This window comes from Elephas maximus, chromosome 13, assembly GCF_024166365.1.
Source record: "Elephas maximus indicus isolate mEleMax1 chromosome 13, mEleMax1 primary haplotype, whole genome shotgun sequence".
In the NCBI taxonomy this organism is placed as follows: domain Eukaryota; kingdom Metazoa; phylum Chordata; class Mammalia; order Proboscidea; family Elephantidae; genus Elephas; species Elephas maximus.
The window spans coordinates 46,015,237-46,042,749 of record NC_064831.1 but is presented as its reverse complement, the minus strand read 5'-3'; the positions used below and the strand labels follow the sequence as shown (position 1 = coordinate 46,042,749).

The 27,513-nt window shown below is 39.6% G+C and overlaps 1 protein-coding gene across 2 annotated transcripts in view; it reads left to right on the top strand.

Moving 5' to 3' along the window:
- PRTG (protogenin) overlaps positions 1-27,513 on the top strand; it is a 130,192-nt gene that overhangs the window by 66,888 nt on the left and 35,791 nt on the right. For both annotated transcript variants that reach the window (XM_049905549.1, XM_049905550.1), the window contains exons 10-11: positions 661-966; positions 1,898-2,086. In XM_049905549.1, coding sequence (XP_049761506.1) covers positions 661-966; positions 1,898-2,086 — 495 coding nt within the window. The remainder of the gene's footprint in view (positions 1-660; positions 967-1,897; positions 2,087-27,513) is intronic.

The window sequence follows — 27,513 nt, the reverse complement described above, 5'->3', positions numbered from 1 at the left end:
AAGACACACAGAAGCTAGGTAATTTGGCCAAGATCCCGCAAAGTAGGAAGTGGTAGAACAAGTATTCAGACCCAGAACCTAACTCTAGAACCCAAGTCCTGTCTCTTAATATTGGACTATGTACATGTGTACTTGCATATGAATGTACCTATAGAGGGCCAGTTTTATTAAAAATATTTAGAGGAAAAATATTGTTTTCATATTAAGCATGATATGTTATAATTTGGGGTATAAAATGTACATTAATTTTTAAGATACAGCTCTCATACTTCAAGACACTATTTACAGGCCATATCCCTGGTCTCCCAGGCTGTCTACCTTTGAATGATTCACTCTTCTTCGCTTCAGAGGCACTGTGATGGGATCATTTGAAAAATATTCTCACTCTGTGTGAGTGTTAAGTATTTTCATATGCATTCGGAACAAAGCAAAACGATGAGATCGTTGCTTTCTTTAGTTTCCTATACTTGAATCTCCCTCGTTATTTTTCATTGTGTTCTGGTTTGTACTCTGCTTGACTGAAAGCCTCCTAGGGCTAAAAGTCTGTCTTCTTTATTGTGTTGTGTGTTGCTATTAAGAGAATTCAATAAACACTGCTGTGCTAAGTGGCAAGTTTGAGTCTAAATATTTATAAACAACCCTGTTTTCTTGTATGACTAGTGCCCCTGAGACCTCCTGAGATTAGTTTGACAAGTCGAAGTCCCACGGACATCCTCATCTCCTGGCTGCCCATCCCAGCCAAGTATCGACGGGGCCAGGTGGTACTCTACCGCCTGTCCTTCCGCCTGAGTTCCGAGAGCTCCGTCCAAGTTCTAGAGCTCCCGGGAACCACGCATGAGTACCTCCTGGAGGGCCTGAAGCCTGACAGCATCTACCTGGTCCGCATTACTGCTGCCACCAGGGTGGGGCTGGGAGAGGCCTCAGTGTGGACGTCACACAGGACACCCAAAGCTACAAGTGTGAGAGGTAAGCCTCTAAGGACTACTGGGGAAAAACGGGCAGTATTTTTACTTTTGAACCATGCCGTTTAAAGTTATGTTTATATTTTTAAGTTTTGTTTTATGAATAAAAATATTCCATAGATCATGGACTTAATTGAAAAATTTTGTACCTTTTTACTTAGTAGCCCCTTTTTGTATAGAGCATGTTCGTGTATAAACTTGTAGTTACACTGTTGGTTTGTCCAGCAAATCACTCATGGGTGGGTCGGTCCAAATCAAACGGAATTAGCAAGAGCTGTATATTAGTAGGGAAACCCTGGTGGCATAGTGGTTAAGAGCTACGGCTGCTAACCAAAAGGTCGGCAGTTCAAATCCACCAGGCGCTCCTTGGAAGCTATGGGGCAGTTCTACTTTGTCCTATAGGGTTGCTATGAGCCAGAATCGACTCGACGGCACTGGGTTTGGTTTTGGTTTATATATTAGTAGAGGCCTAATTGATACAGTTACCATATTTTTTTAATTAATCACTTTAATGGAAAGCCTGTAAGACTGAAAAGTTCTAGCCCTTTCTTACTAACGTGGATTGTAGCATAACTGTTACTTTTTGTTTGTTTATTGATTAATAATAATGCCTGTCCTTTTTATCACAGAGGGAAGGGTGCCGGGTGTCAAAATTAGAAGTACCTATTGCCTCTTTGAAAAAGAATTAAAAATATGCAGATATAGACGCTCTTTTGCGCTTGTTTATACATATTAGCGTTTTTTTTTTTAGGTAGTATTTTGTATTTTTATCTCAGAATTTAATATCATTGTGAAATTTTGGAAGTTAAGTGAAAGTACAATTCTTAGGATTGGATTTTTTTTTTTTAACTATTGGCTTAAGACTGAGAGTTTATACTGTTTTGTGTTTTCATGTGAATTATGGTTTATGTATTTTTTCTGGTGTATTTTTCTAGCCCCAAAGTCTCCAGAGTTATATTTGGAGCCTCTGAACTGTACGACCATCTCTGTGAAGTGGTACCAAGATGCTGAGGACACAGCGACCATCCAGGGCTACAAGCTCTTCTATAAGGAAGAGGGGCAGCAGGAGCACGGCCCCATCTTCTTGGATGCCAGTGACCTTCTCTACACTCTGAATGGCTTAGGTGAGTGAGCCTGCACAGTCCTTTGCCTTTTTCCTTCCTCTCTGACCAGTTGGTGGGGGGAGTTAGTGGCTATAAGACAGGAGAGCTGACTTGATGGTAAAAGGAGAGGACTAACTTCACTGCATCACTGTGTACATTCCTGCTTACATCAGCAACTGCACTTTGACTCCCTGTGTGTGAGTGGACAGGCAAAAGGCCAGGTAACCGCGATACCTCTCCATCTTTCCCTCAGTTCCAGACATCTGCTTTTCTTTCTAGTGTTGACTTCTGGTAGAGTGAGATCCTGATCAGTTATTGTGGGTGGCTCTTGGTAATAAGAATATCTCCAAATGATCAGATAACAATTCATGGTTAAGTCACCTGGTACCCTGGTGGCGCAGTGGTTAAGTATTCAGCTGCCAACCACAAGGTTGGTAGTTTGAATCCACCAGCCTCCTTGGAAACCCCATGGGGTAGTTCTCCTCTGTCCTATAGGGTCACTATGAATCAGGATCAACCCAATGGCAACGGGTTTGGTTTTTGGTTTTGGTGGATGTATTACTTTATACATGTAAAATAATACACTTACATGGGACCCAAGTGACTAAATATGTACCTAGCTCTAACCCAGGAACACTAGAGAAAAAGTACTTCTCAGTCTTTGTGTTTGGGTTCATCAGAGTTCTGAAAGACACTGTGTTATTCCCTAATCTTGATCTTTTCTTTGCAGTTTGAAAGAATTTTATGATGTGAGCATGTTTAGTAGAAAGTAAATTATATCTAAAGTGAATACGTAAGTATAGATACTTACTGTGGTATAAAATGCACACCTAGCTGGCTATTGCTCATGAGTAGATTCTCATCCTTAAGAATAAAGCAGTAAATTTTTTTTATTATGATTACCAACCAAATACCTCCTGGATTGTCCTGACATCTGGGCACATACTGGAATTTTACAAAGCACTTCAGGTGTCCCTTTTGCAGACTGCCTTTGGGGGTAGGGAACATAAGAGGCCCAAGTCCCAGGGTGGGCTGTCCCGCTGCTGCCCTGGCCTTACAGCAGTACCAGCTGTGGGAGCAGCATTAGCTTGGGCCCTGCACAGTAAGAAGCAGTGGTAGGAATCGGTGTTTTCAGACACAGGGACCTAACACCCAGTCCTCCGGTTCTTTGCCATAGTTTTGCACTTGGTATTTTGCTTATAATCTTACTGTGTTGTTTTTTAACTTAGTCTACGTTCAGGTAAGTTTCACTATTGGTCTCAGTCACATGCCTTTATAAACGATGAGAAGTTAAATAGGTTCCAGGTTGACCTTCCTTAAACTCCAGGTGTTCCGAGATGACACTAACTCAACCTACCGTCAGCAAAGTCAGCAGCTTTTGTGACTAGCCGTGGCTTCTCAGTGTGCCCCTCCGTTTCATGTCCATAGCTTTTATTCCAGAAAATTTTACTCAGCATCAAGTAAGAAACAGAATTTGGGACAATTGTTGATGAAGAATAATAGACGAAACTCAGTACTTCCACTGTGCTCACTGTTAAGGAAATTAAATATGTAGAAAATACATACACGTAAACAGATAAATTTTGTTAGACAAAAACAAAATGCTGTGCTTGTGAAAAATTTAGATTTTAGTAAATCTTAGTTAAAAACAGTTAAAAAAATGTATCTACTGATTGTATGCATAAAGAGGAAGACTTCTTGATCTTTGTTGAATTTTTTTTTTTAAATAATCCCTCAATAACAGCTTTTAAAACTGTAAACCTTAAATTCCTCCTCTGTTTTAAAAAGAAATCACGCATACTAATGCCTTTGTTTTTGTGCTGTAGAAATCCTTTGTGTAGGCTATTTGGGGTAAAAAAAAAAAAAAAAAGGTAACTCAGTTTAAAATCACTTTATAATGCATAAACTGCGAAATTATTTTGCTATAGCTGCTATACCAGGCTTACTGAACAGCTCAGGGCTTCCTGACTGTGTAATTGGCCTGGGTGGGTGGACTAGTTATAGTTCTGTTTAAGGGAGGCTCTCACAGCTGCAGGTACTTTCTTGTCAACATAAGCCTGGAGTTGCCCTGAGTCACGGTCTGAATGGCAGACTAGCAGGGTGCGGTCCTGTGGGTTCAAGTGTTGTATGGCTGTTGACAACATCATCTGGAAGGAGCCATTTGATGTGGAAACCTCTTAGGTCTAGCCTTCCTTTTCTAGAAAGTCAGCATTGGGCTTAGCCAAGCTTACAGCAAGCAAATGCGTTTAATCCGGTAGGAAGGCAAGTGTTAACAACCCTCACCCCTTTCCTTCTTACTCTCTGATATTGGGAGGGCAGTATGTTCTGGTAAGTGGACAGCTGACCATCTGTGACCGTCTTACGCCAGAGCAACTGGCCATAGCTGCCTGTTGAACAGAGAGTGATGTGTCTAGAGGGCAGAAGGTGGAGGGAACTCTGTCTGGGTCTTGCATGCTGAATGGTGGCTCTCACCAAGCTCCTGCAATTAAAGATGCTCTAACTGGACCTGGATTTGCTAAGTAGGCTTGAGGGTGAAATTTAAATGCTTCTGTTTGTTGATTCAGTGTCAATTTGAGTAGCAAACTGATGTCTCAAAATTTCATTTTCATGCAAATACCCTTTCTGATGCCCTAATACACATCTTTTTGTTTCCACTTCTGGCAATTTAAGTTTCCAGTAAGAACATATGTTATCAGAACACATTCTTCTTGATGATACCCACACGTCTTTATTTCTGGAAGAAAGAAATAAATGAAATAATTAACATGTTTCAATTTAGTTAACATTCTTGAGTATTTTTCTAAGTAAAGCATTGTAGTACTAGATAAAAAGAGGTAACATACACTCTCTGCTTAAAACAAGGATTAAACCAAAAGATATCTAATTGATTGACTTGTCCAGTTTCCTCCTAAACTTCTGATTAAATTAATTGTACTTAGTAATGAAAGTTATTTTAAAGATAATTTTACTCCAAAACCTAAAAGCTCATTTCCCTGAGATGTAGAATGTTTTGTTTTTAAAAGTGGCTAAGAAGATTCTTGTGTCTTCAGTAATATGATATAGATATTGGCAGAGCAATAGAAGTATTTTGATGTAGCTGGTTTGCTAGTAGAAGGTCATCCAAAAAGAGGAAGACCCTCAACAAAATGGATTAACACAGTGGCTGCAACCATGGGCTCAAACATAGCAACAATTGTGAGGATGGCGTAGGACCGGGCAGTGTGTTGTTCTGTTGTACACAGGGTTGCTTTGAGTCAGAACTGACTCGATGGCACCTAACAACAACAGTTTGTTCTAGTTTAATGATTTTAAAATATACAATTTTCATTTAATTAGAAGTGGTTTATTTTTGGGGGAGTTGGAAAAATAGCATTAAGTTTCTGATTTAATATGTCTATTGTAGCTTGAGGTTTGCTTCAAGTTTTTGCATCTTTTTCAATTAGATTTTTTTTCTTGGCACTTTCAATGTTTAGCTGAGTTGTAAGTAAGATTTTAAAATATGTGTTACATTTATCACATGATAAACTGAAGCAAAATGGATAACACACTTGTGTTGCCTCAAAATAGACTGCCTGAAATAATTTGTTCCTCTTGTTTTTTGAGGATTGTTGAGGTCGCAGTATTGTTTAGAATTTAGGGCACTGATAGCTATGTAAGTAGACCATTTCTGGTTTCTATTTCCTCAAAGAACTTGTGCAGTTTTATTACATATCACAGCAAGCATGATTAGAGAACATGAGGTTTAACACCAGTTTTAAAGATAGAAAATTTTTAAAATCACTAGTAATACTTATGAGTCACTTGATGCCTTCAAAACTCACAGGTTTTTTTTTCTTGTAGTCAAAAAGAAATAGTTCATGGTTGATATGTAATGTTAAACTCCCTTAGCCAGTTCGTATGGAAGCATGGTAAAATTAAGTCAGATTTCTGGGTGCTGTCTTTCACTATAATGGAATAATGTTTTGTTGTGTGGCTACATATCTCAAGAAAAAATAAAGAACCGTCAGTGATGAGCCTAACTGATACAGCCGTAAGTTCTGACCTGTCCTCCAGTTGAGGAAGGAGAAGATTTTGTGGCATAAAAGAGACCGCTTTTATTGCAGAGGGTCATTGTGAACCTTACTGTGATAGCGATTTTGTTTTGAGAATTAGAATTACTCGGTTTGTGAAATATGGCAGCCACGTTTTGAGACAAGCCACAATTTTCAGAGGCTGTATTTCATCGTCCCTCTCATATAAGACTAAGGTAACACTCAGAATCTTTGGAAATGTCTTACCGGTGAAAGGCCTTATAATGAAGTTGTTTGACGACTTTCTGACTGCAGCCCTTAAGGTGGAATCCAAGATACACTGTATTTTATAACAACATCCTCCTATCCTTGAATAGTTTCAAGTATATCTCCCCATATTGATTTTCAGCCTGTAAATCCACTTCAGATAACCTGGTAAACTGGTATCAGCTACCAGTGCAAATATTGTTATAGATGTCAGAATTCTTCTTTGTTAAAAAAGCAACATATAATTAACAATATAAACATCATTAAACATTCTGTCCAATTTAGCTTGGCCTTCGTAAGTCAAGATTTGTTTCTGCAAGATCACTTCGCATTTATTTTTTAACAGACCATTTTAGGGTCAGTGTAAAATTCCATTAATGTCATTGCTTTCATTTACTACAGGCAACATCCTTGGGGACATACCTCACATTCTTTGCCTCTCTTCAGTTCTTCGTGTGCTTTATTTACCACAGTTTCCACTATTTGCAGATATAGACCCTCCGAATGTAGTCTGATTGCTTTCTTTCATTCTTTATTTTCAAAGAGTCACAAAAATCCATTTCTCTGAAGTCAGTAGACTTCTCAAAGGAATTGTTTTGGGAATCACCTGCTATGCAGAACAGAAAAGTGGCTCATGGAATATGAGTTAAAGTTATAACAAAACAAAAGGAACGTTTAAAAACTATTGCCTTTCATGGTCTTCACTATTATATAACTTTTAAGTTACCATACTTTTATGCAAATAACATGAGCCTTCTACATTTGTTTGGCAGGGTCCTCCCCCTGCAAGATATTTTCATAAGGACGCTACGCTAATTTTTTACAGGAACATGTAAAAATAAATTGGCATAGCAGCCCTTAAAAAATACCTCACGGCTGGGAGAGTGATGTTGTCAAACAAACGTAGAAGGCACGCGTTACCTGTGTAAAAATATGGTATTCTTTTTTAAGTTGTGTTTAATCATTATCAAGCCAAACTATGTTGACACTTTAGTACAAAACCAAAAATTAAACCCAGTGCCGTCGAGTCAATTCCAACTCATAATGGACGGAGTAGAGCTGCCCTATAGAGTTTCCAAGGAGCGGCTGGTGGATTCTAACTGCCAGCCCTTTGGCTAGGAGCTGTAGTGCTTAACCACTGCACCACCAGGGTTTCCACACTTTAGTACAGACTTTAGGAAATACTCAACTATTCCTTCTTAATTTGCCAAGAAGGCAAAAATGTTTTAATATTTGTGTCTGAAAATGCCAAATATGATTGCTATTCAACTCAAATTTCAAAACTTAGTACTTGAAAAATTTTAAAGCCTTTACCTCAAAAGAAATGGAGTAAAAAATCTACCTCAAAAAAACACCCCATTGTTGATTTAGTCACCATCATTAAGACAGTACAAAAGAAAAAGTTTTTCATTTGCTAACTGGAACTGCCTCATTTTAAGACAAAATGTTTGCAAATCTGATGAAACTGTAAGAACTCTACAGAAGTTACAATCCCAGCATCATCTGGTTATTTTTCCATAAATTCTTTATCTGAATAAAAGGTCATCTGCCATTTGAAAAAATTTTTGGTATTTTACTCCCCAGATGAAATTAAAGATCTTTTTCCCCCCATTTGGAAAAACCGCGTCCAGCTTTTAAGTCCCAGCTCTTCTGGAAATCCTGTTGACTCCTCCCCCAAATGGCATCAGTCATTCCCATGATACATCATTTACGATGCCGCAGTATCGGAGGCTCTGGTGGTGCATTGCTGCGCTTAGCTACTAACCAAAAGGTCGACGGTTTGAATCCATCAGGTGCTCTGTAGGAGAAAGATGTGGCAGTCAGCTTCTGTAAAAAGTACAATTGTGGAAACCCTATGAAGTAGTTCTCCTCTGTCCTGTAGGGTTCCTGTGAGTCGGAATTGACTTGACTGGTGGCTTCGAACCGATGACCTATAAGTTATCAGCTGAGTGCTCTTAACCACTGCACCACCAGGGCTCCTTCTAGATTACCTAGTAATTTTTTTTTTCCTAAATAATCAATGTTAACTCTTTATATGTTAGTAACTTTTAGCTTTACTGTTTGCTATTCTTGTTGGAAATCTTTCAGAGTTTTTTTTTTTTGTTGTTCTTTGTGGGTTCCTATGTTGCCGACTCTCTTATCAGGCCAATTTTAACTTTTAATTATCGTGACCACTAAGCCTCTGTTTAGCCCACTCTTTCTTATTGCTTGTGTGCTGTTTCTAGTCATATTCCCCCTACACCTCAGCTTCCCAGTAGGGAACATGCCCTTTCATGGGTGTCATCACTGAGGCAGTGCATGTCTTCCCAAGCATGTCTGAAATGGGATCCCAGGTACAGCCTTCTAGTTTGGCCCTTCTTACCTATACTTTGTTTGCCCCTGAGTGGCATTCACAAATTCGTTCCTTCATTTTTCAGATATTTACCAAGCTCACTATGTGCCAGTCCCTGCGCTAGGACACAGCCATATTCATGATGGGCATGGTCATGCATTTGTGGAATTTAATGTCTAGGAGGAAGACAGATAATTAAACAAACAATTAAAATAACGTGTGATGGACTCTTGATAGTGGACATGAGACAGTTGTTGTAGCGCTTGGCAGAACATTTGACCTAGTTCAGGGATGGATTGGGGGTGGCTCCCAGGAGGAAGTAGCAGGTAAGCTGAGAGCCAAGGGAAGAGTAGGATTACCCAGGTAAAGGGGCAGATGCAGGTTATATGGGGCCTGAAGACTTGGGTATCCTCTTTAGTAAAAGTGCAAAAATACACTGTAGTTATAGGACCTTGAGGAAATCCCATGTAAGTGAGGGCTCTGAAATTTAAGCTTTATAGCTTCGTGGTAGATCTGCCTCTGCAAAGGGCATTGGCGGGGGGAGGTGATAGGAGCCAGGAAATACACAGGGAATGGAGAACTCCTGTGGGATGGCCAGGAGGTGACCGTGTTCTGGAGCAACAACTGTCGCTGTGACCACAGAGTGAAGCCAGAGAGGTACACAGAGGCCAGGCTGGAAGCACCTGTTAGCCAGGTAGCGGTGTTGGGCTTTATCATAAGGGCAGTGTGAGGCCATTAAATGATTTTAAGCAGGAGAGCAAGCTGACTAGATGTATGTTTGGAAATATCTTTCTTTGCAGTGTGCAGAATAGAATGCAGAGGATTACATAGCCCAACACCGCTTCTTCCCTGTAAGAGGAGGTTTGGTAAACTTTGTCTTTCTTACTTTCTGGCTTGGAGACATTATAAAAGTCAGTACTCCAGGCTTGCTGCAGTCCTGCTGTACGTGACAATCTCCATATACACAAATAATAAAGATTCCTTTAGAAAATAGCTTATTCTCGCTTTAAAATCAACTCATACTCAACTTTCTGGGGCTACAATCATTATATAAAGTAATATCCATGAAATCAAATTTGGGAATTTCACTGTGTAGACCCTTTTCAAAAATCATTTACAAAAATGTTAGGTAATATTGATCTCATATCTGGAAAAAAAAAAAGCCCACTATTTTAATGTACAAGGGGAAGGTGTTTGGACTTTTGGTTTATGTCTTCCTTTGAGCCAGTTCTGTAACTGTGTTAGTTAAAATGTTTTAATTTTCCATTCGCTTTTTGCTTAACTTAGCTCTCAGGAGGCATCCATTCGCAAATATAATGACATGTCTTGTCCCTGAGAAAGCCTGATTACTCTTGTTTTGATGCATCTCATTTTAGAGCAACTGTGAAACTGCCATTAATTAAATTCTGTGTTTTAAATGAAAGGAAATATAGCCATGGATTCCATAAATCCATGACATAAATTGTTCTTCGAATCCACAGGGTGAAGCCGGAAGCATTTAGTAGTCGTTTAAAAGAGAGTATTTTTGAGCTGTCCTTGAGTTTTGCCATGGGCCCTTAGAGCTGTCATGCTGTTTACAAAGCCCTCCCTAACACTGTGAATACAGTGAGTACAGTGTTTGAGAACTCAATAGATCTGAGATAAAGGAGCCCTGCTGCACAGTGGTTAAGGGCTCTGCTCCTAACCAAAAGGCTGGCAGTTTGAATCCACCAGCTACTCCTTGGAAAACCTACAGGGCAGTTTTACTCTTTTTTACTCGGAATCTACTTGACGCCAGTGGGTTTGGTTTGGTTTGGGTGCTTTCTTGGTTGGTCTGTAGGGCCCTTATGGCACACAGCCTCCTAGGTCTTGAGATGAGAAAAAAGAAGATGAACTCAATTTAGAAATTTCTGTTAATGAGCCATATAGTTATCCACTGGAAATTAATGGCAAAATTGAAATAATCTCCCCCAAAGTAAACCAAACACAAGGCCTTTGAGTTGATTGCAGCTCATAGTGACCCTATACAATAAAGTAGACCTGCCCCCATAGGGTTTCCTAGGCTGTAAATCTTTATAGAAGCAGACTGCCACATTTTTCTCCCTCAGAGCGGGTAGTGGGTTTGAACTGCCGACCTTTGATGTCGTAGCCAAGCGCTTCAACCACTGTACCACCAGGGCTCCCAGTCATCTCTAAAACGTGAAATTTTGACTTCTGTGCCGTCTTCACCTAACTCTTGGTGAAGCATTTTTAATTTCTAATTTTAGGTTAGCTATAATGTGTATTTTTCTCAGAACTTAGTGTCTATCCGTGGGTGAATGGATTGACAAATTGTGGTACATTCATATAGCGGGATGTACTCAGCTCAACAGTAAAAAGCAGTGACTGTGTTGGTACTTGTAACGATTTATGGATGAATCTCAACGGCATTATGCTTAGTGAAAGAAGCCAGTCTCAAAAGGTTGCATTTGGTATGATTCCATTTATTTGACATCCTCAAAAAGTTAAAACTATAGGGATAGAAAATTATCAGTGGTTGCCACAGGTTAGGGGTGGGGCAGGGTTTGACTACAAAGAGGCAACATGAGAGTTTCTTGGTGTGATAAAATTTTTGTGTATCCTGATTGCAGTGATGGTTACATAGATCTATTGTTGTTGCTGTCAGTTGCCGTCAAGCCACCTCCTACTCATGGCGACCTTATGTATAACAGAACGAAACGTCCTGCACTGTTTTCGTGATGTCTGATTCTGTTGTTGTGGCAGTTTTGTCAATCCATCTCATTAAGGGTTTCCCTTGTTTCTACTGACCCTCTGCCAGACACAATGGTCTTTCCTGATGCCATATCCAAAGTAAGTGAGCTGAAGCCTCGTCATCCTCCCTTGTAAGAAGCATTCTGATTATATTTCTTCTAAGACTGATCTATTATACATGTGTAAATAGAACTATACACCAAAGAAAAAGTCAGTTTTAGTATATGTAAATTTAAAAGATAAAAATTAAATCAGAAGACCGAGGGTTCTGAGATCAGGGTTTGGATCCTACGTCTCCACCCGCTAGAGGTGTGATTTTGGTCAAGTCACCCTACTGAATCTCAGTTTCCTTAAAATGGGAGTTGGGGCAGTGCGTTTGTCCTAGGTTGTATCAAGGATTTAATGAACTAGTACACGTGGAGCCCTCAGCACAGCGCATTGGTATGTAGTAAGTGCTCAGTAACTTTAGCTGTTCGTATTAGTATGATTAGGGAGAGGAGGAAGTTAGAATGAAGCTCAGAGCTTTGGGAGGATAATACTTTAATTGAAATAAGGCCTTCAGGAGTAAGGCCAGGCTCAGGGAAATGGTAGATGTTGGATTCAGTTTTGGTCATGTTGAGTTGGAGAGGTTGCTGTCTGGGTGGAGATACCTATAGCAGCTGAATAGACGGATGCAGGTTTCAGAAGATCTGAGATGGTGAATCATTGATGTGCAGATGGAAGTTAAGGCTGACATGAATCCTGTTCTGCATCAAGGGACCTGGAATCTCTCTGGCTTGGCCACCTTAAAAAAAAGCTGATAAGGATTTGAGCAAAGAAACCACTCTCAGTGCTACAGTAAACAAAGAAAGTGAGGTCATTTTCAGGGAAGAGGGCACACTCAACAAATCACACTGACATTTGTCTTAGTAGGTGAAACTTTCAGTAGACCTCTTTTTAATCATCTTCATAGACCTCTGCAAATAAAATTCTGTGCATATAGATAAGGCCATATTTATATTTGTTCTTAATCTGGTACAATGGCACTCATTTGTTAGTTTCTCTTATACGCTACAAAAGATAGAGGAATTTTAAATCAGAAGGCAGTGAAGGAGATCAGGCAAATCATTCCTGCTGTATTGCGGGAGAAATATAGTTGGCAAATTCTAAACCAAATTTATAGCATATCACAAACTATTTTGTACGCTTTGATATTTGAAAGCCTTTTTCTGATTTATTTTGTAATCCAGTTGGATGCAGTAGTAGCACTGTATCATAATTTGCATTTCTGCTTCTTAAATTTAGAGTATTACAGAAAGCTTTAAGATAGCACTGCCCCCGAGAGAAGAAATGCTGTACCTCACACTGTATAGGAATTGTATTAACGGCACACTACGGGGTGTTATACACAATAATTTTATTTCATACTTTTAAAAAAATTATTTCAGAGAGAGAGAAGGTAGGCAGTAATATATGCCTATATATTCTTAAACATTTTACTCATCATCTTTAAAATGTAAGAGTTCAATTTTCCCAAAAAAAAAAAAAGTAATTGGGAAAAGAATTTTGATATTTTTTCCTGGACTTTTATTTTCCTAGTCTTGAATAGTCATCACTTTTCAAAAGTCATCACTTTTCTGAAACATGAAAAGTGCTCTGAAAAACATGTCTTGTTCGTTATTAAATGAAGTGTAATATGTGAACAGAAATGATACACAGCTACTCACCCCTCCCCGCTTAAGGATAAAGCGAAGCTGTGGATTTTTTCCAAGAAAGAAATTGATGCATTTTCTTACATGGCCGTCACTTCTACAGGTCTCAGTTGCTTCACCACTTCAGCAGCTGTGCAGAAAGCCCTCCAGCACATGGTGGTGGTGGGGGCAGTGGGGGCGGGCTCAGTTGCATCTGGTTTCTCTTTGCAGGATGACTGAAAAGTTGATATTTACCGATTTTCTTGAGAAAGCAGTTCATCTGTAGAAGAGGAACTTTAGTACATAAATTAGATTGCAGCGATTCATATGCATATGTTTTGTTTTCTTGCTAAAAAAGAAAGAAAAAATAAAGAAAACCATCTACGTAGCACAGATAACCCTTTGACCTTTCCTCTGGGTAAAGATTTACAGTACTTGTGGTGCCTCTCTTCACAGGTCTGACTGAAAAGAACCCTAAATAAAGTAAGGCCCCTGTGGAGATGGAGAAAATTAACCAACTAAGGAAGTTTCGTTATTTCAAGTGACTGTCCCCTCCAGTCTGTTAAGTGAAATAGCTATTGTGCTGTGTTTCCAGTTTGGGTTCTGACATCACTTAAGTTTGGGGTCTGGCGTGAGAGGCAGTTAAGAGTCAGTGGATCCCTGAGCATGGTATCCTTCCCTTCTCCTGTCTGCCTGATTCCCCCTAGAAAGTACCCCCTCCTGCTGCCTACCTCAAGTTAAGTCCCCTTTGAAGTAACTGCCTAGTTTTTTTTCCCCCCTTTAAGGGAAAAACAGCAGAAAACTTAAAAAAAAAGGGGGGGGGCATGGCTGAAAGTTGGATGAATGGGAATCACAATTGCTCATCTCTTTATATGTTGAGAAATCAAGTTTTTCTGCAGATATGGAAGGCACATGAGAACATAAGTCGTCCCATCATTGTCTCCAAAAAAATTTTTTTTAATTTGATTTCAGATCAAATTTAGTATTAAGATATTTGAAGACACTTTGATAATTTACTGTCTTATGATCTTCACATGTTTAATAATTATTTTTAACTGATAGCTTTATACCGAATCTTTAATTCGTTTATCTGTCTCACTTCTAAAAATCCCAGTGTTTTCTACAGCACTTTGTATGTATCTTAAAGTTTATTTATTAAGCTAATTTTACTTTTTTATTTTCTGCTTCCTTTCTATATGTGCTAATATAACCTCATTAAAACAGTGACAAATAAAAGCAATGTTTCCATAGTCTTAGGAAAACTCTCATCGTTATTGATAAGCTCTCGATTGTTTTACAGGCCAGAACTTTCAAATGGTATTTTTATGAAGGAAAGAAAAGCTTCAGTAAACTTCTCATTCCCCTAGTTGTAAGAATCTCTTAGTGTGGTAGAATACTTAAGACATGAATTGCAAACAGCATCTTCTTAAAGAAGAGAAAACTCTTGTAGGAAATTAAATCAATACTGTCCGTTAATCATAGTGTATGTCAACCCCCAACCCACTCTGGACATTTCTGGTGAATGTAAGGAACCTTTAGATGTGTGAGGTCCTTAAAGATCTGAGCAAGTTAAAGGAGAGGGGGCTTTTAAAATGCCACCATTAGCACATGAAAGAAACTTCAGATTGGATAGAAAAAAAAAACATTTGCTGTATAGCAGTAATTACACTTAGGGCTTTTGTTTTCTTTTTAAACTTTGTTCTTTAAAAAAAAAAAAATTCAGTTAATGCAAGTGAAATCTTAAGCTTTGTACTAATTACACACTCCAAGTGGTGGGGGGAGTCTGTAAGACAGGAGGAAAATATTCTTAATCTTAGCTTTTAAAAGTATTTTTTGTCGTTATTTATTTTAATTTTGTTGTAAAATACATATAATAAAAAGTTTGCCATTTTAATGATTTTTAAGTGTACAATTCACAGACATTAATTACTTTCACCACGTTGTGCCACCATCATCACTGTCCATTTCCGTGTTTTACATCACCCCAGACAGAAACTCAGCACCCTGTCAGCGGTGACTCCCGTTCCCCCTCCCCTCAGCCCCGGGTAATCACTGATAAACTTTGGTTTCTGTGCATTTACCTATTCTAAAAAAAAAAAACCCAGTGCCATGGAGTCGATTCCAACTCCTAGCGACCCTATAGGACAGAGTAGAACTGCGCCATAGAGTTTCCAAGGGGCGCCTGGTGGATTCGAACTGTCGACCCTTTGGTCTAGATACTTCAATGATACTTCATATAAATGGGATTGATACTTACCTTGAGTTATCATAGAAACTAGAGCAGCTGCTTCAGCAGACCATTAGAGCGGCATCTTAGCTTCCTCAGCAGGCCAGAAAGTTAACGATAACTTATGAAACCTGTACAGAGAGTACATTTTGTCTGATTATCATAGTTTCTACATCTTCTCTTGTATGTTGTATAAATATATCCAACTAGAGTCATTATTTCAAACTTACATATCTCCTGCTTTCTTCCAAGAAAGATTTAAAGTGGCTTAATACAGAAAAACAGAACTCAACAAAATAAATAGATGAGATAATGCCCAGTGTTGGTAAGGGCTTGGAGGAGTTAAATCGTCCGTACTAATGGTGTAAGTATAAATTGATACATAGTTTTTCTAGGTATGAATTGATACATAGTTTTGCTAGGTATAATTCAAAAAAAAAAGGTATAATTAGGTAATACTAAAAAGGGGAGGACTCATAATATGCGTGGAATTATCCAGCAATCCCGGTAGTAGAGACGCATAAGAAAACAGTAATGAATATGCACAAACATTTAACAGCAGGGACGTTCACTGCAGTGTGCCGGGTCATTTGTAATGACAAAAACTGGAGAAACCCTAGTCAGCTACAGAGGTTTAATAAAACCAACTATGGTGCATTAATACAATTTGAATAAATGTGCACATTGAAAGGGATGCTTTAGAAGACTACAAATAGTTGCTCACAATATGTTAAGTGAAAAAAAGCAGGTTATAAAATACAAAAAATATTTAATATGTGTGTATATGGATTTTTTTTTTTTTTTATATCAAAGAGAATGAAGAAATATGCAACCTGATGTTCAGAGTGCTTATTTCTGGGTGCTGGTATTAAAAAATATTTTTATTTCTTCTTGCTTGTCTGAATCTTATAAATTTTCTATTATAAACATGCATTTGGTTATAATGAGGAAAAAAAAAACAGTATTTTTTTAATTGAATATACCTAGATGAAGAAATTGGGGCCAAGATAAGTAAGGTAGGAAAATTGGATGAAACCAGGATTCAGGCTTCTTCGTTGCGTGCTGTAGGTCCTGTGCAGTTGGTAGAAATGCCCATGAAAAAAAATGCAAATGGTGGGACACTGTGATGCTGTTATCATTAGAATAAAATCGTGATAATTAAATTCCCAAGACAGAGTACCTCCAGGGTATGCTGAAATTGTTTTGAGACTCTGCGAATCTATGTATTGACAGCCCTTTTAACTTACACCTGGCAGTGACTTAATAAGCAGAGAAAGTTTCTGTGGTATTTAGGATTATTTAACAAGTGGTAGAGTTTGGGGTAACCTAGAGACTTTTTTTTTTTTTTTAGAGACATTAGTGGAGGAAACATTAAATTTGTTGAACTTCCCCTTTCTCCGTCTGGATGGCCAAGTATGATGATTTTAGTGTCCCTTTGTTGAACAGTTACATTCCCACCCTTTTAATAAAATGACCTTTTGTCTCAGAAGAAAAATCATGGCAGATGGGCCTGGATTCTGACCTCAAAACTATAGAAACTACATTTAAGGCTTGGAAAACTTGAAGTAGATGCTGTTTAAAAAGGCCCGTGTTTCTGCACGTCTCCATTATGGGACACTGCAGCCGTTATTTAATCGCGTTAGTTCTTTGTTGCATATTGACTCAAAGGCACACTTGTATGGCCCTGGTTCTGCATCTACTCTGTTCCCACGCTGTGTATGTAGTACAAATTCACAGAAAAGGCACACTTGTATGGCCCTGGTTCTGTGTTTACTCTGTTCCTACGCTGTGTATGTAGTACAAATTCACAGAAAAGGCACACTCTATGGCCCTGGTTCTGCCTCTATGCTGTGTATGTAGTACAAATTCACAGAAAAGGAATCTGCATTTGCACTGTTTATACAGAGCATTCTGGATATTTCTAGAAATCTTACAAGAAGCCTAAAAACATGTTGGTGGTGTTCTTTTCTTTTTCTTATTGTCCTCAGCATTAGGCAAGAGATGGATAGAAGCATTCGTGTAGGTAGATGTAGATGAAAAGAGAGAAAATGGGATCCTAGAAAATTAGGCCATTGTGGGGTTAGGAAAGCTTGTCAGACCATAATATTCCTAACCCACAAGCAGTCCAACAAATCCACACTCACAAAAACAGTAGATTTAATTTTTATTTTTCTTAATAAAAATGCCCTATACTAAAGTCATAACCTATGTAGTATTCTTACCAGAAATGCTTAACTTGAACTAATAATGAGGAAACAATTAGATAAATCCAGATTGTGGGACATTCTACAAAGCACTGGACTGGATCCTTCAAAAACACCAGTGTTGTGAAAACCAGGAAAAGGCCAGGGATGGTTCTAGAGGAGCCTGCGTGAGAATGCAGTGTGTGGGCCTCAGGTGGGGGTTGGGTGGGGAGAAACAGCCAAGGACATTATTGGGACAGTTGGGTAAATTTAAGTATGAATCGTATATTAGATAAAATTGTGACATTGTTAAATTTATTGGACGTAGTAATGGTTTTATGGTTCTCTAGGACAACAACCTTGTTCTTAGGGGAAACGTGTCCAAGTATTTACGTGTGAAGTGCCGTGATGATTCAACAAAAGAAAACGTGTGTTTGTGTGTGTGTGCACACATTCACACTTGTACACACACAGAAGAAATAAAGCAAATACACCAAAATGTTTAAAAAACAATTTTAAAAGGCTAAAAATACCCTATACCATATTTTTAACCTTTAAGCAGTACCCTCAAGTTAGAGAATAGATTTGTAATAACCAAAGGGTCAGCAGTTGAAATCCGCCGGGTACTCCTTGGAAACTCTGTGGGGGAGTTCCACTCTGTCCTGTAGGGTTGCAATGAGTCAGAATCGACTTGACGGCACTGAGTTTGGTTTTTTGGTTTTGGTATACATGTGGTTAAAATGGCAGCATTTCTAAAATGATAATTGTTTTTGTAAAAACAATACTCTAGACATTTAGGGATATTTCAAAGTTTATATCAGTAAGCATACATTGTAATATAATTTTACCAAGTAAGAAATGAAGACACGGAAATCGGTTTCTTAATCATAACGTCCAGTAGTTCCAGTTAAGGCCCATTTGAAGAACTAATAACTGTAGCTAGGTAGGTAATACAAAATACCCCCAACTGAAGAATCGTTTCTTTAAACAACAAAATATCCCTTTTATTTTATCCATGAAATGTTTATAAACTGGTGTTTACCATAGTATGTTTCATATTTGCATATAAGAAACCTCAAATCTGTTGAATATTTATCAGAAAATCCTTTTCATTTAACTCTGTATGCTCAAATTGTTTGAGATTTTCTATCATATGTGTTGAAAAGCCTTTCAAGATACAGTGAATGCCTGCTTAAGACCCAAAGGATCTTCAGTGTCATCCAATACCTGAAAGATTTAAAGATGATATAGAATTTGAGTAGACTGTTTTATAACCAAAGGAGCGCTGGTGGTGCAGTGGTTAAGCGTTTGGCTGCGAACCGGAAGGTTGGCTTTTTAACCCACCAGCCACTTCACAGGGATGGATGTGACAGTCTGCTTCTGTAAAAATTACAGCCTTGGAACCCTATGGGGCAGTTCTGCTCTGTCCCATAGGGTCACTGTAAGTCGGAATCGACTCTATGGCAATGGATTTTTGGATTTGGGGGGTGGTGGTGGTATATAGCCAATTAACACATTACTGACATGCACTTCCTTGTATCAAAGAACTCTCGGAATACGCTTCTCTGCTGACATTAAAATCTGTTTCAGAGTAATGCATTCAGCAAAGCTTAAGTTGTTACAACATTGTGCTTCTTGTGAGTTTTAAAGGATACATAAATAAGTAACATAATCACGATTTTATCACTATGATTGATGAAGCTGATATTTCACCAGCGTGCGTTTCCTGCTTGAGAAGAAATTTAAGTTGGTCTCAGGCTGTCTTCTAAACATGCTATTAACTGCCAAGGGTGGGGATTTGGAGGGGTGGCCATCAAACCACACATGTTTTTGCAGTGAAACTGTGCACCTCCGACTAAGTCACCGTGGTTCAGGAGATGATGGATGGCATTTTCATGTTGCCTCGCAAAAGGGTCAAAATGGCATGGAGAGCCCCTGACAGAGGAACTGAGAAATGTTAGTCCTGGAAGAAAATTTATTTCATAGCTTTAGGGGAAGCTTGGCTGTCGTGAATAGGCTTTCTCTGTCAGTGTATAAAAATATTGTTTGTAAGGCAGTGCTGTATGTGAGACAGACTGTGTGTGTTGGCAGACGGCAAAGCTGCTTAAACAGACGCTAAGCCAAGTACAGTAGCGTGCCTCGAGTGTTCTCCTCCAGATGCGTTTAGGGTGAGGGCGCCTCTCCATAGAAATACTGGTATCATCAGGGGAACTTTGTTCATTTTCTCATGTACCAACTTTAAACTTAATTTATAAATTTTATAGCCCTCTTTTAAAAATAGTTCAAAACTATGCCATTTGCCTATAAAGGTAAATTCGTTTTTGAAGACAAAAACAAAAATAACTCCCTGAAATCTCATTATGTGTTGGTAGAACTTTGGTCATGTAGATTAAAATTTAACCAAACAGGCATAGACCGTGAATTTTTTATGTATTATTTTTAAACACGTCAATTTATTAAAACAGTTCTTAATCATTTTAAAGATGGTATCAAAGAATAAATTTATAAGTAAATACTAGAAAAAAAATGTTTTTATAGCCTCTTAATTGTCCTAGGAAACCACTTCTTTTTGTGTGATTATAAATTCTTTACTTGAAATCAGCAATTGCTTTGCTTTATTCACTTCTGTTCAGGAACATTCGTGTGCCACAGCCTTATCACTACTGTTCAGATATAACTGTCATAAATTTTGGGACAGTCATCGCTGCTCTTTTGGAGTCTTCTTTTCTTTCTCTCCTCCTTACCCCAAAGGAAATACCAACCCTCTGTGTAATTCCATTAAGTGACCCTGCTGTGAGGGAGATCAGGGGCAGTGCTCTCTCACCTCACAAAAGTAGCCCAGTGAGGTGACTTTCTTCCAGTCAGATTCACAAAAGGAAAGGTCTCCTGTAAGAAAAGAGCATAAAAGATAAAAAAGAAAGAAAAGAAAAAACGGTTGGTGGAAGCCTCCAGTATCACTTTCAGATCAGTTCTTCAGTGTTTGGATGTAAATTAAATCAGGTTCACGCGCAGCAGCATTCAAGTAAAAACCGTCAACCCCAGATATTTCTTATCCAGACTGCCTAAAGTAATGCATTTGTCAAAAATGAAAAGTATTTGTTTACAAGAAGTCCTGAGAGCATGATAAAACCGTGTATAAAACCCATAAAAATGAAATTACAAGATCAAAAAAGAAAGAACATGATCAAAATATCAGTGAACACAATGTAATTGGGAAAACCTTAAGCTTCTGGATTTTTAGAAAACAATCTCCGTCCTTTGGAGGAGGTTTTTAAAGCAGAATATGACAATAGGGTATACTTATTTGGGTAGGAAACTGATTCTCAAATGTCACATACAACGAACTTTCTTCTAAATTATCCCAGACTCAGTAGGAGAGGGGGTGTTTTTACTGGGAGTGAGAGGTCTTATTTGTCCTTGAGTCCCCTGGGGGGCAGAACAAAAGGGACTGAGTCAGTTCAGGTTTAGACAAATAATTCTGCCAGCACCTTCCACGGAGAGCTGTATACAGAATACACAGGGGGAGTCCACTCCTCTGCCATTCTGCTAGTTTACACTCAAATATCCCATATTACCACAGAACAGATTTATAACATTTTGGTGAAGTGATCATTAAAGCAAACTCCTTTAAATCTGTAATACAAACAAAGTGAAAAAATAATGTTTATAATTCACAATTCCTTGCAGAAATCCGTTTGTATACACAAGGCTTAAAGTAAAATTAACATACTTTTAGCCAAAACGTCTGATTTTGGATCTGCATACTAGGGGCAGTCATGTCAGGCGTTTCTCCAGCCATCGTGAGATACTGGTTCCTTCCTAATGTAAGTCTAATGGTTCAAGACAAAGCACGCCTTCTTGGAAGACCCCTGCTCCGCTGTCCTCAGCACCACGTAGAGGAAAGGCATACTACCATCCTAAAACATTGGGAAAACCCAGAGGTAGAAATTGTTCAGATGTGATTTGTTTTTGTTACAGTCAGACAGTACCTTAAAGAACAGCGATTTCGCTCGCTGTCCATTTCCACCACCCCCCTTAGTGTGTTTCCTGCTCCTCTGCTGCTGGCCCAGACTTGGGCTGGCCCCGGGTTCTGTGTCAGAGGCCGTGACCCACGTGTCCCAGCAGCCCGCACTGCTGGCCTCTTCTCTGAATAATTACTGGGGACATTGTGTTGAAGGGACGGGCTTGGGGCTGTGTACCCAGCCTGGCCAGCCAGACCAGGGAGCTCTCCAGCCAGACTGCCGGGGACAGCGAGCCTGAAAAGGCCCCCACAGAACGTTGCAGCACAAAAGATTACATGAAAAATGGACATTTGGCCGGACAGTAGGTTTCATCCTTCAGACTTCCCCCCTTAACTTACTCCGAGGATTTCTTCTTTGCCACCTTCAGACGTCACCTTCAGTGCTACTTACCTTGATGTAGATATTCTGATTTATTTGACTATTTTTAGAGCTCTGAAGTTCTCTTAATGGCCACACCTTGTTGCTAATATAAACAAAGCGTTTCTATAGTTGTGTTTTCAGTAAAAAATTTAAAACAGTGCATAGCGGGTTTTTAAAATAATGTTATGTATTTTTTTTTTAAAGTGATTTATTAAGTCACTCCAGCATGTTTCATGTCTGTAAGTTGAACAAGTAGCAAGGACAGTCCTAAAGTTGACTGGATTGCTTCAATTCCTTACGGTCATGGGAGGGTTGTTTTTCCCACCACCCGAAAATTCTGCATAGAACAAGGAACAAACCTCTCCGCTAAATCTTTACCAGTTTTGAGTTTAAAAATGATGTCAGAGGTGGACCCACTCCCATAGGGGAAGGAAAGAAGTTTTCTCATGGTCCTGGCCTCAGGTTTTCTTTACGTTTTGTCTAGCACTGACTGTTCGGCTCCATCCTGGCTGTCCTGAAGGCCCTGGAGCCTCGCAGCAAGCAGCAGCTGAAAGAAACAAAGGCCTGGTTTTAGTGGCCTGCAGTACTGTCTCTTATTGTTGGTCCACAGCTAAAAACTTTGTAAATTGTTGTATTCTATTATGTATTTTCCAGAAAACCAGACTTCTAGATCTGTTAGTATTACAACAAAGAGTCCATAACGTTTGAATTTGATGTCCATCAGTTTTGCTGTCTGAGTTCATCTCCAATCTGAGGACCTTGGTCTTCACAGTGTTTGGGGGAGGTATGTGTGGGGACCTCCTACTAAGTAAGCCTATTAGTTTTTACCATCTGTATTTTAAATCAAGAAGCATAAGGACGGAGCAGTGATCAAAATCCGATAGGATTGGGATTCCTAGATGTGTTCCCCTTTAAATAAAACTAATTTATTCATTAATATTTATATCCCTGATTTATTCTGCTTTTGTTTTACTATTAATTTGATTACCTTGTAAGTGCATTAATGTCACCCACGTATTAAGGGCCTGCAGCTTGGAGATAAATCCATTGCTGTTGAGTCGATTCCTGTTCGTGGCAACCCTACAGTACAGAGTAGAACTGCCCCATAGGGTTTCCAAGGAGCAGCTGGTGGATTTGAACTGCTGACCTCTTGGTTAGCAGCCCAGCTCTCAACCACTGCACCACCAGCACCAGGAAGTAGACCAAAAAAGAGGTTGAAATCGGAAAGCCATTCAATAGGCGAAGCTCTTAGGTTATTCTTCAGATTTTATTAACTCTTAATTTACACGTTCTCTTGACTTTTGCTATCTGATATCTCCAACTTTAGTGAATATAGGACCCCTGGCTTCATAAAGAAGCCTGGTGGCACAGAGGTGAGGAGCTCAGCTGCTAACCGAAAGGTTGGCAGTTTGAATCCACCAGCCGCTTCTTGGAATTTTCTCTGGGGCAGGTGTGCTCTGTCCTATATGGTCGCTATGAGTTGGAATTGACTCTACGGCAGTGGGCTTGGTTTGGCTTTATAAAATAATCCCAGAAGCACAGAATTAGAGCTAAAAGACAACAAAAGCAGCTTAAAAAAAAAAAGAAACAAAGAACTATTGTGTGTATATTATGGAAGATAAAATAATTGATGGTCATAAGATGTCTCTGAAGCTTGAAGAAAAAGGTTCAGTTATGACTAGCTTACTTAAGGATCAGGAAAGTTGAAATATATTTTTAGAGATTCTATAAAGAAAAATGGTCAATTTTTAATGAAAACTAGATGATTTACTTATGTGGAAGGAAATGAAGTAAAATAAAAGTAGTAATTCTTCATAGGGTTATTGTAAGGATTATCTAAAATAATGGATATAAACTACATAGTAGTTCATATGGTATATAAAAGGTAATACATATACCCTATCTTGGTCATCTAGTGCTGCTATAACAGAAATACCACAAGTGGATGGCTTTAACAAAGAGAAGTTTATTCTCTCACAGTCCAGAAAGCTAGAAGCCCAAATTCAGGGTACCAGGTCCAGGGAAGGCTTTCTGTCTGTTAGCTTTGGAGGAAGGTCCTTTGATGCATCAGTGTTTCTCGGTCTGGGAGAATTTCCGTGCAGGAACCCTAGGTCCAAAGGATGCACTCTGCTCCCAGCACTGCTTTCTTGGTGGTCTGAGGTTCCCATGTCCCTCTGCTCAATGCTCACTTTTATATCTCAAAAGAAATTGGCTTAAGATACTACCTAATCTTGTAGACCTCATCAGTGTAGTTGTTGCTAATCCATTTTATTACATCATAGTAATAGGATTTACAACATTTAGGGAAATCATATCAGAAGATAAAATGGTAGACAGTCATACAATAATATAAGGGAATCATGATCTAACCAAGTTGACAGATATGTTTGAGGGATACAATTCAATCCATGACAGCCCCCAACAGTTTTTTACTATTTTATTATTATTGAAGTAATTCATATTTATTGTAGAACACCTAGAAATACAGGAAACAAACTAATTGAAAATTCTACATTAGAAGTAATTACTGTTAATATTTTGTTACATATTTTTTAAAAATGCATTTTCATTCCCCTTTATAGCTCTGCCTCCATTGTCCTACCCCATCCTTGCTACTTATCTCCAGGTGATATGTCCCCACCCACAACCTGCTGGACCTGCTCTGGTAAAAGACCTTCTTACCAGATCTCATTCTTACTCTGTGACTTCTTTGCAGCGTTGGACATTGCTAACCAGTCCTCCTGCTTATACTCTTCTCTCAGCTTTGGTGTTATTTTACCTTCCTAGTTCTCTTCATAACTCTTAAAGACCCACCCTCATTGCCACATCCAGATTCTAGCTTCTGAGTCTTTTCTCTCCCTTGGCAACACATGCCCTGTGTGGAAGCCTGCGGAATATGGTCCTCCATTCTAACTGTCCGTTGAATGCTCCTCCAGGACCTTTGATTCAGCATGTCTTCTTGGCCCACCCATTGTCCCAGTCCCACTGGATGCCCCTCCAGGCATCTTCGATTCAGCATGTCCACTTGGTTGACCCATTGGCCCATTCCCACTGAATGCCCCTCCAGCATCTTCAATTCAGCATGTCCACTTGGTCCACCCATTGGCCCACTCCCCTTGAATGCCCCTCCAGCATCTTCCATTCAGCATGTCACAAACCTGTCATTGCTCTGAAAGCATACCATTTCCCCTTTCTGTTGGTCAACCCAGGATGGAAACTTTGGAGCTATCTTAACCTCTTCTCATTAATCCCTTCTCTCAACAGTTCCATTCAGTCCAGTGTCTTCCATGTGTAGGTTATAAAATCCACAGTGTTACCCTGGCTCTCAAAGTGCTCTGTGACCTGGTCCCAGTCCAGCTTTTCTGTGACCCTCCCTCGTGTACCCTTTACTGTTGCAGATCTGAACTCTTTCGTGGTGCTTGTCCTCAATCCATGTGTTCTTCCTGAAAGGCTTTGTTCCCTTGACCTGGATCTCCTCTCCCTCATGCTTACCATAAGGTCAGATTCTGCTCAAATGCTACCTCTTCCATGAAGCCCTCCCTGTTGCACTCCCAAATTAGTAGTAGTAATTCCCTCTTTTGAATTCCCTTAGAGTTTTAAGAAAATCTCAGCAGTTATTCCTGTCTTGCAGGGTACTTATTTGTACCTTTGTTTTAGCTGTCCTAACTGAATTATAAATTGAGGAAAAGGCCTCAGCTTGTTTATTTATCTATCCCTGCCACCTCAAGATCCAACACATAGTTCCTTCTGTTAATATTTGCTGTAAGAGCTTCTGCTAAGGGTGATGAGAGAATTGGAAACGGATAGTGGCGGTGGTTGCCCAACATGGCAGCATAAATCATGTCGCTGAATTACACACGTAAAAATGGTTGAAAGGGAGGTGGGGCCAAGATGGTGGAATAGACAGACACTTCTGGCGATCCCTTTTACAACAAAGACCTGGAAAAACTAGTGAAACAATTATATTTATGACAGACTAGGAGCCCTGAACATCAAAGGCAAAGTTAGAAAATGGACTAAGCGGCAGGGGGAGGGAGAGATGGTTCAGAAGCAGAGTGGAGTTGCCGGACCTGAATCGCCAAGATCTCTCAGGCATCATTCCGGGAGCCACAGTGGCAGGCTGGTGATAGCATTCGGGTGTGGTTTCCTCAGGGAGAAGCAGCCAGCCGTACAGCCTACTCACATCTCCGGAACCAGAGAAGAACGGTGCTCTCAGCAAAAGCTAAGTAGTTGTGTATATTTTACTGCGTCACCTACCCCCAAGCTGGCTTCAGTGGCTGTTGATTTCCCTGGGCCTGAGATAGGTCATGTTGCATGACCTGAGCCATTCTCCTGGCCTTGGAGAAGGAATAAATTTGCCACTCGGGAAAAGATAATTTGCCAGCTCCACTAACCTGACAGAAGCAGCTCCTGTCCAGGCTTAAATGGTCTGTGGACTTCGAATACCTTTCCCCCCTGCATGGACCTGTGTGGGCCTATTTCGGGAGAATAGGCCCTTATTGGCAGACTGCAACTGTTTCAGCTGTGTGGTGGAGAGGTGACTGTTTGATGTTTGACACCACTTTCCCTATTAAACAGGGTCCTCACCTACCCACATCAGGGGCCTAAGGACTGGTGGCCCCACTGAGGTCACCCAGCCACCCACGACAGGGGTTCAGTGATAACTGGTACCTGCCAGTCCTTACAACCCAAAGCACTGGGTGCCCATGGTCTGTCTGCAGAGCCCACCCACCTGCACGCTCTAGGGAACAGGGATGCGCATTCCTCAGAGACACTACGGGAACGATTCTCAGCCCCCTGTCTAGTTCAGAGCATGACTTCCTGCTGCAACCGGATACTAGTACCTACACTAATCACCCCTGCCCCGCTAAGACTGTAGGACAGAGCCTGTACCACACACATGATGAACAGTTACCTGGACACCACAGCTGAATCCATATGAGAAAAGTGAATGGACTCCTAGACTGATATACCTGATAACAGCTCTAGCCATCCGGTGACAGAACATCAGAGCTCCACAGGTGAAAATAATCAAGCTAGCTCACTCAAGCGTATCAAAACAAAACAAATCAAGAAGCTAGGATACAGTAAGCAAACAAAATAAACCAATATAATAACTTATAGATGGCTCGGAGACAACACTCACTATCAAATCACATAAAGAAACAGACCATGATTGCTTCAACAAGCTCTCAAAACAGTGAAGGAATCTTCCAGATTAAAGTGCCTTCTTGCAATTACCAGATGCGGAATACAAGAGATTAATATATAGAACCCTTTAAGACATAAGGAAGGAGATCAGGCAATATGCAGAACAAGGGAAGGAACACACAGATGAAGCAGTTGAAGAAATTAAAAAGGTTCTTTAAGAACGTAATGAAAAATTTAATAAGCTACAAGAATCCATAGAGAAATAGCAATCAAATTCAGAAGATTAACAATGAAATTACAGAATTAGGCAACTCAATAGAAAGTCAGAGGAGCAGAATTGAGCAAGTGGAAGGTAGAATTGGTGAGCTTGAAGATAAAGCACTTGGCACTGATATATTTGAAGAAAAATCAGATAGAAGAATTAAAAAAAAAATGAAGAAATCTTAAGAATCATGTGGGACTCTATCAAGAGAAATAACCTACAAGTGGTTGGGGT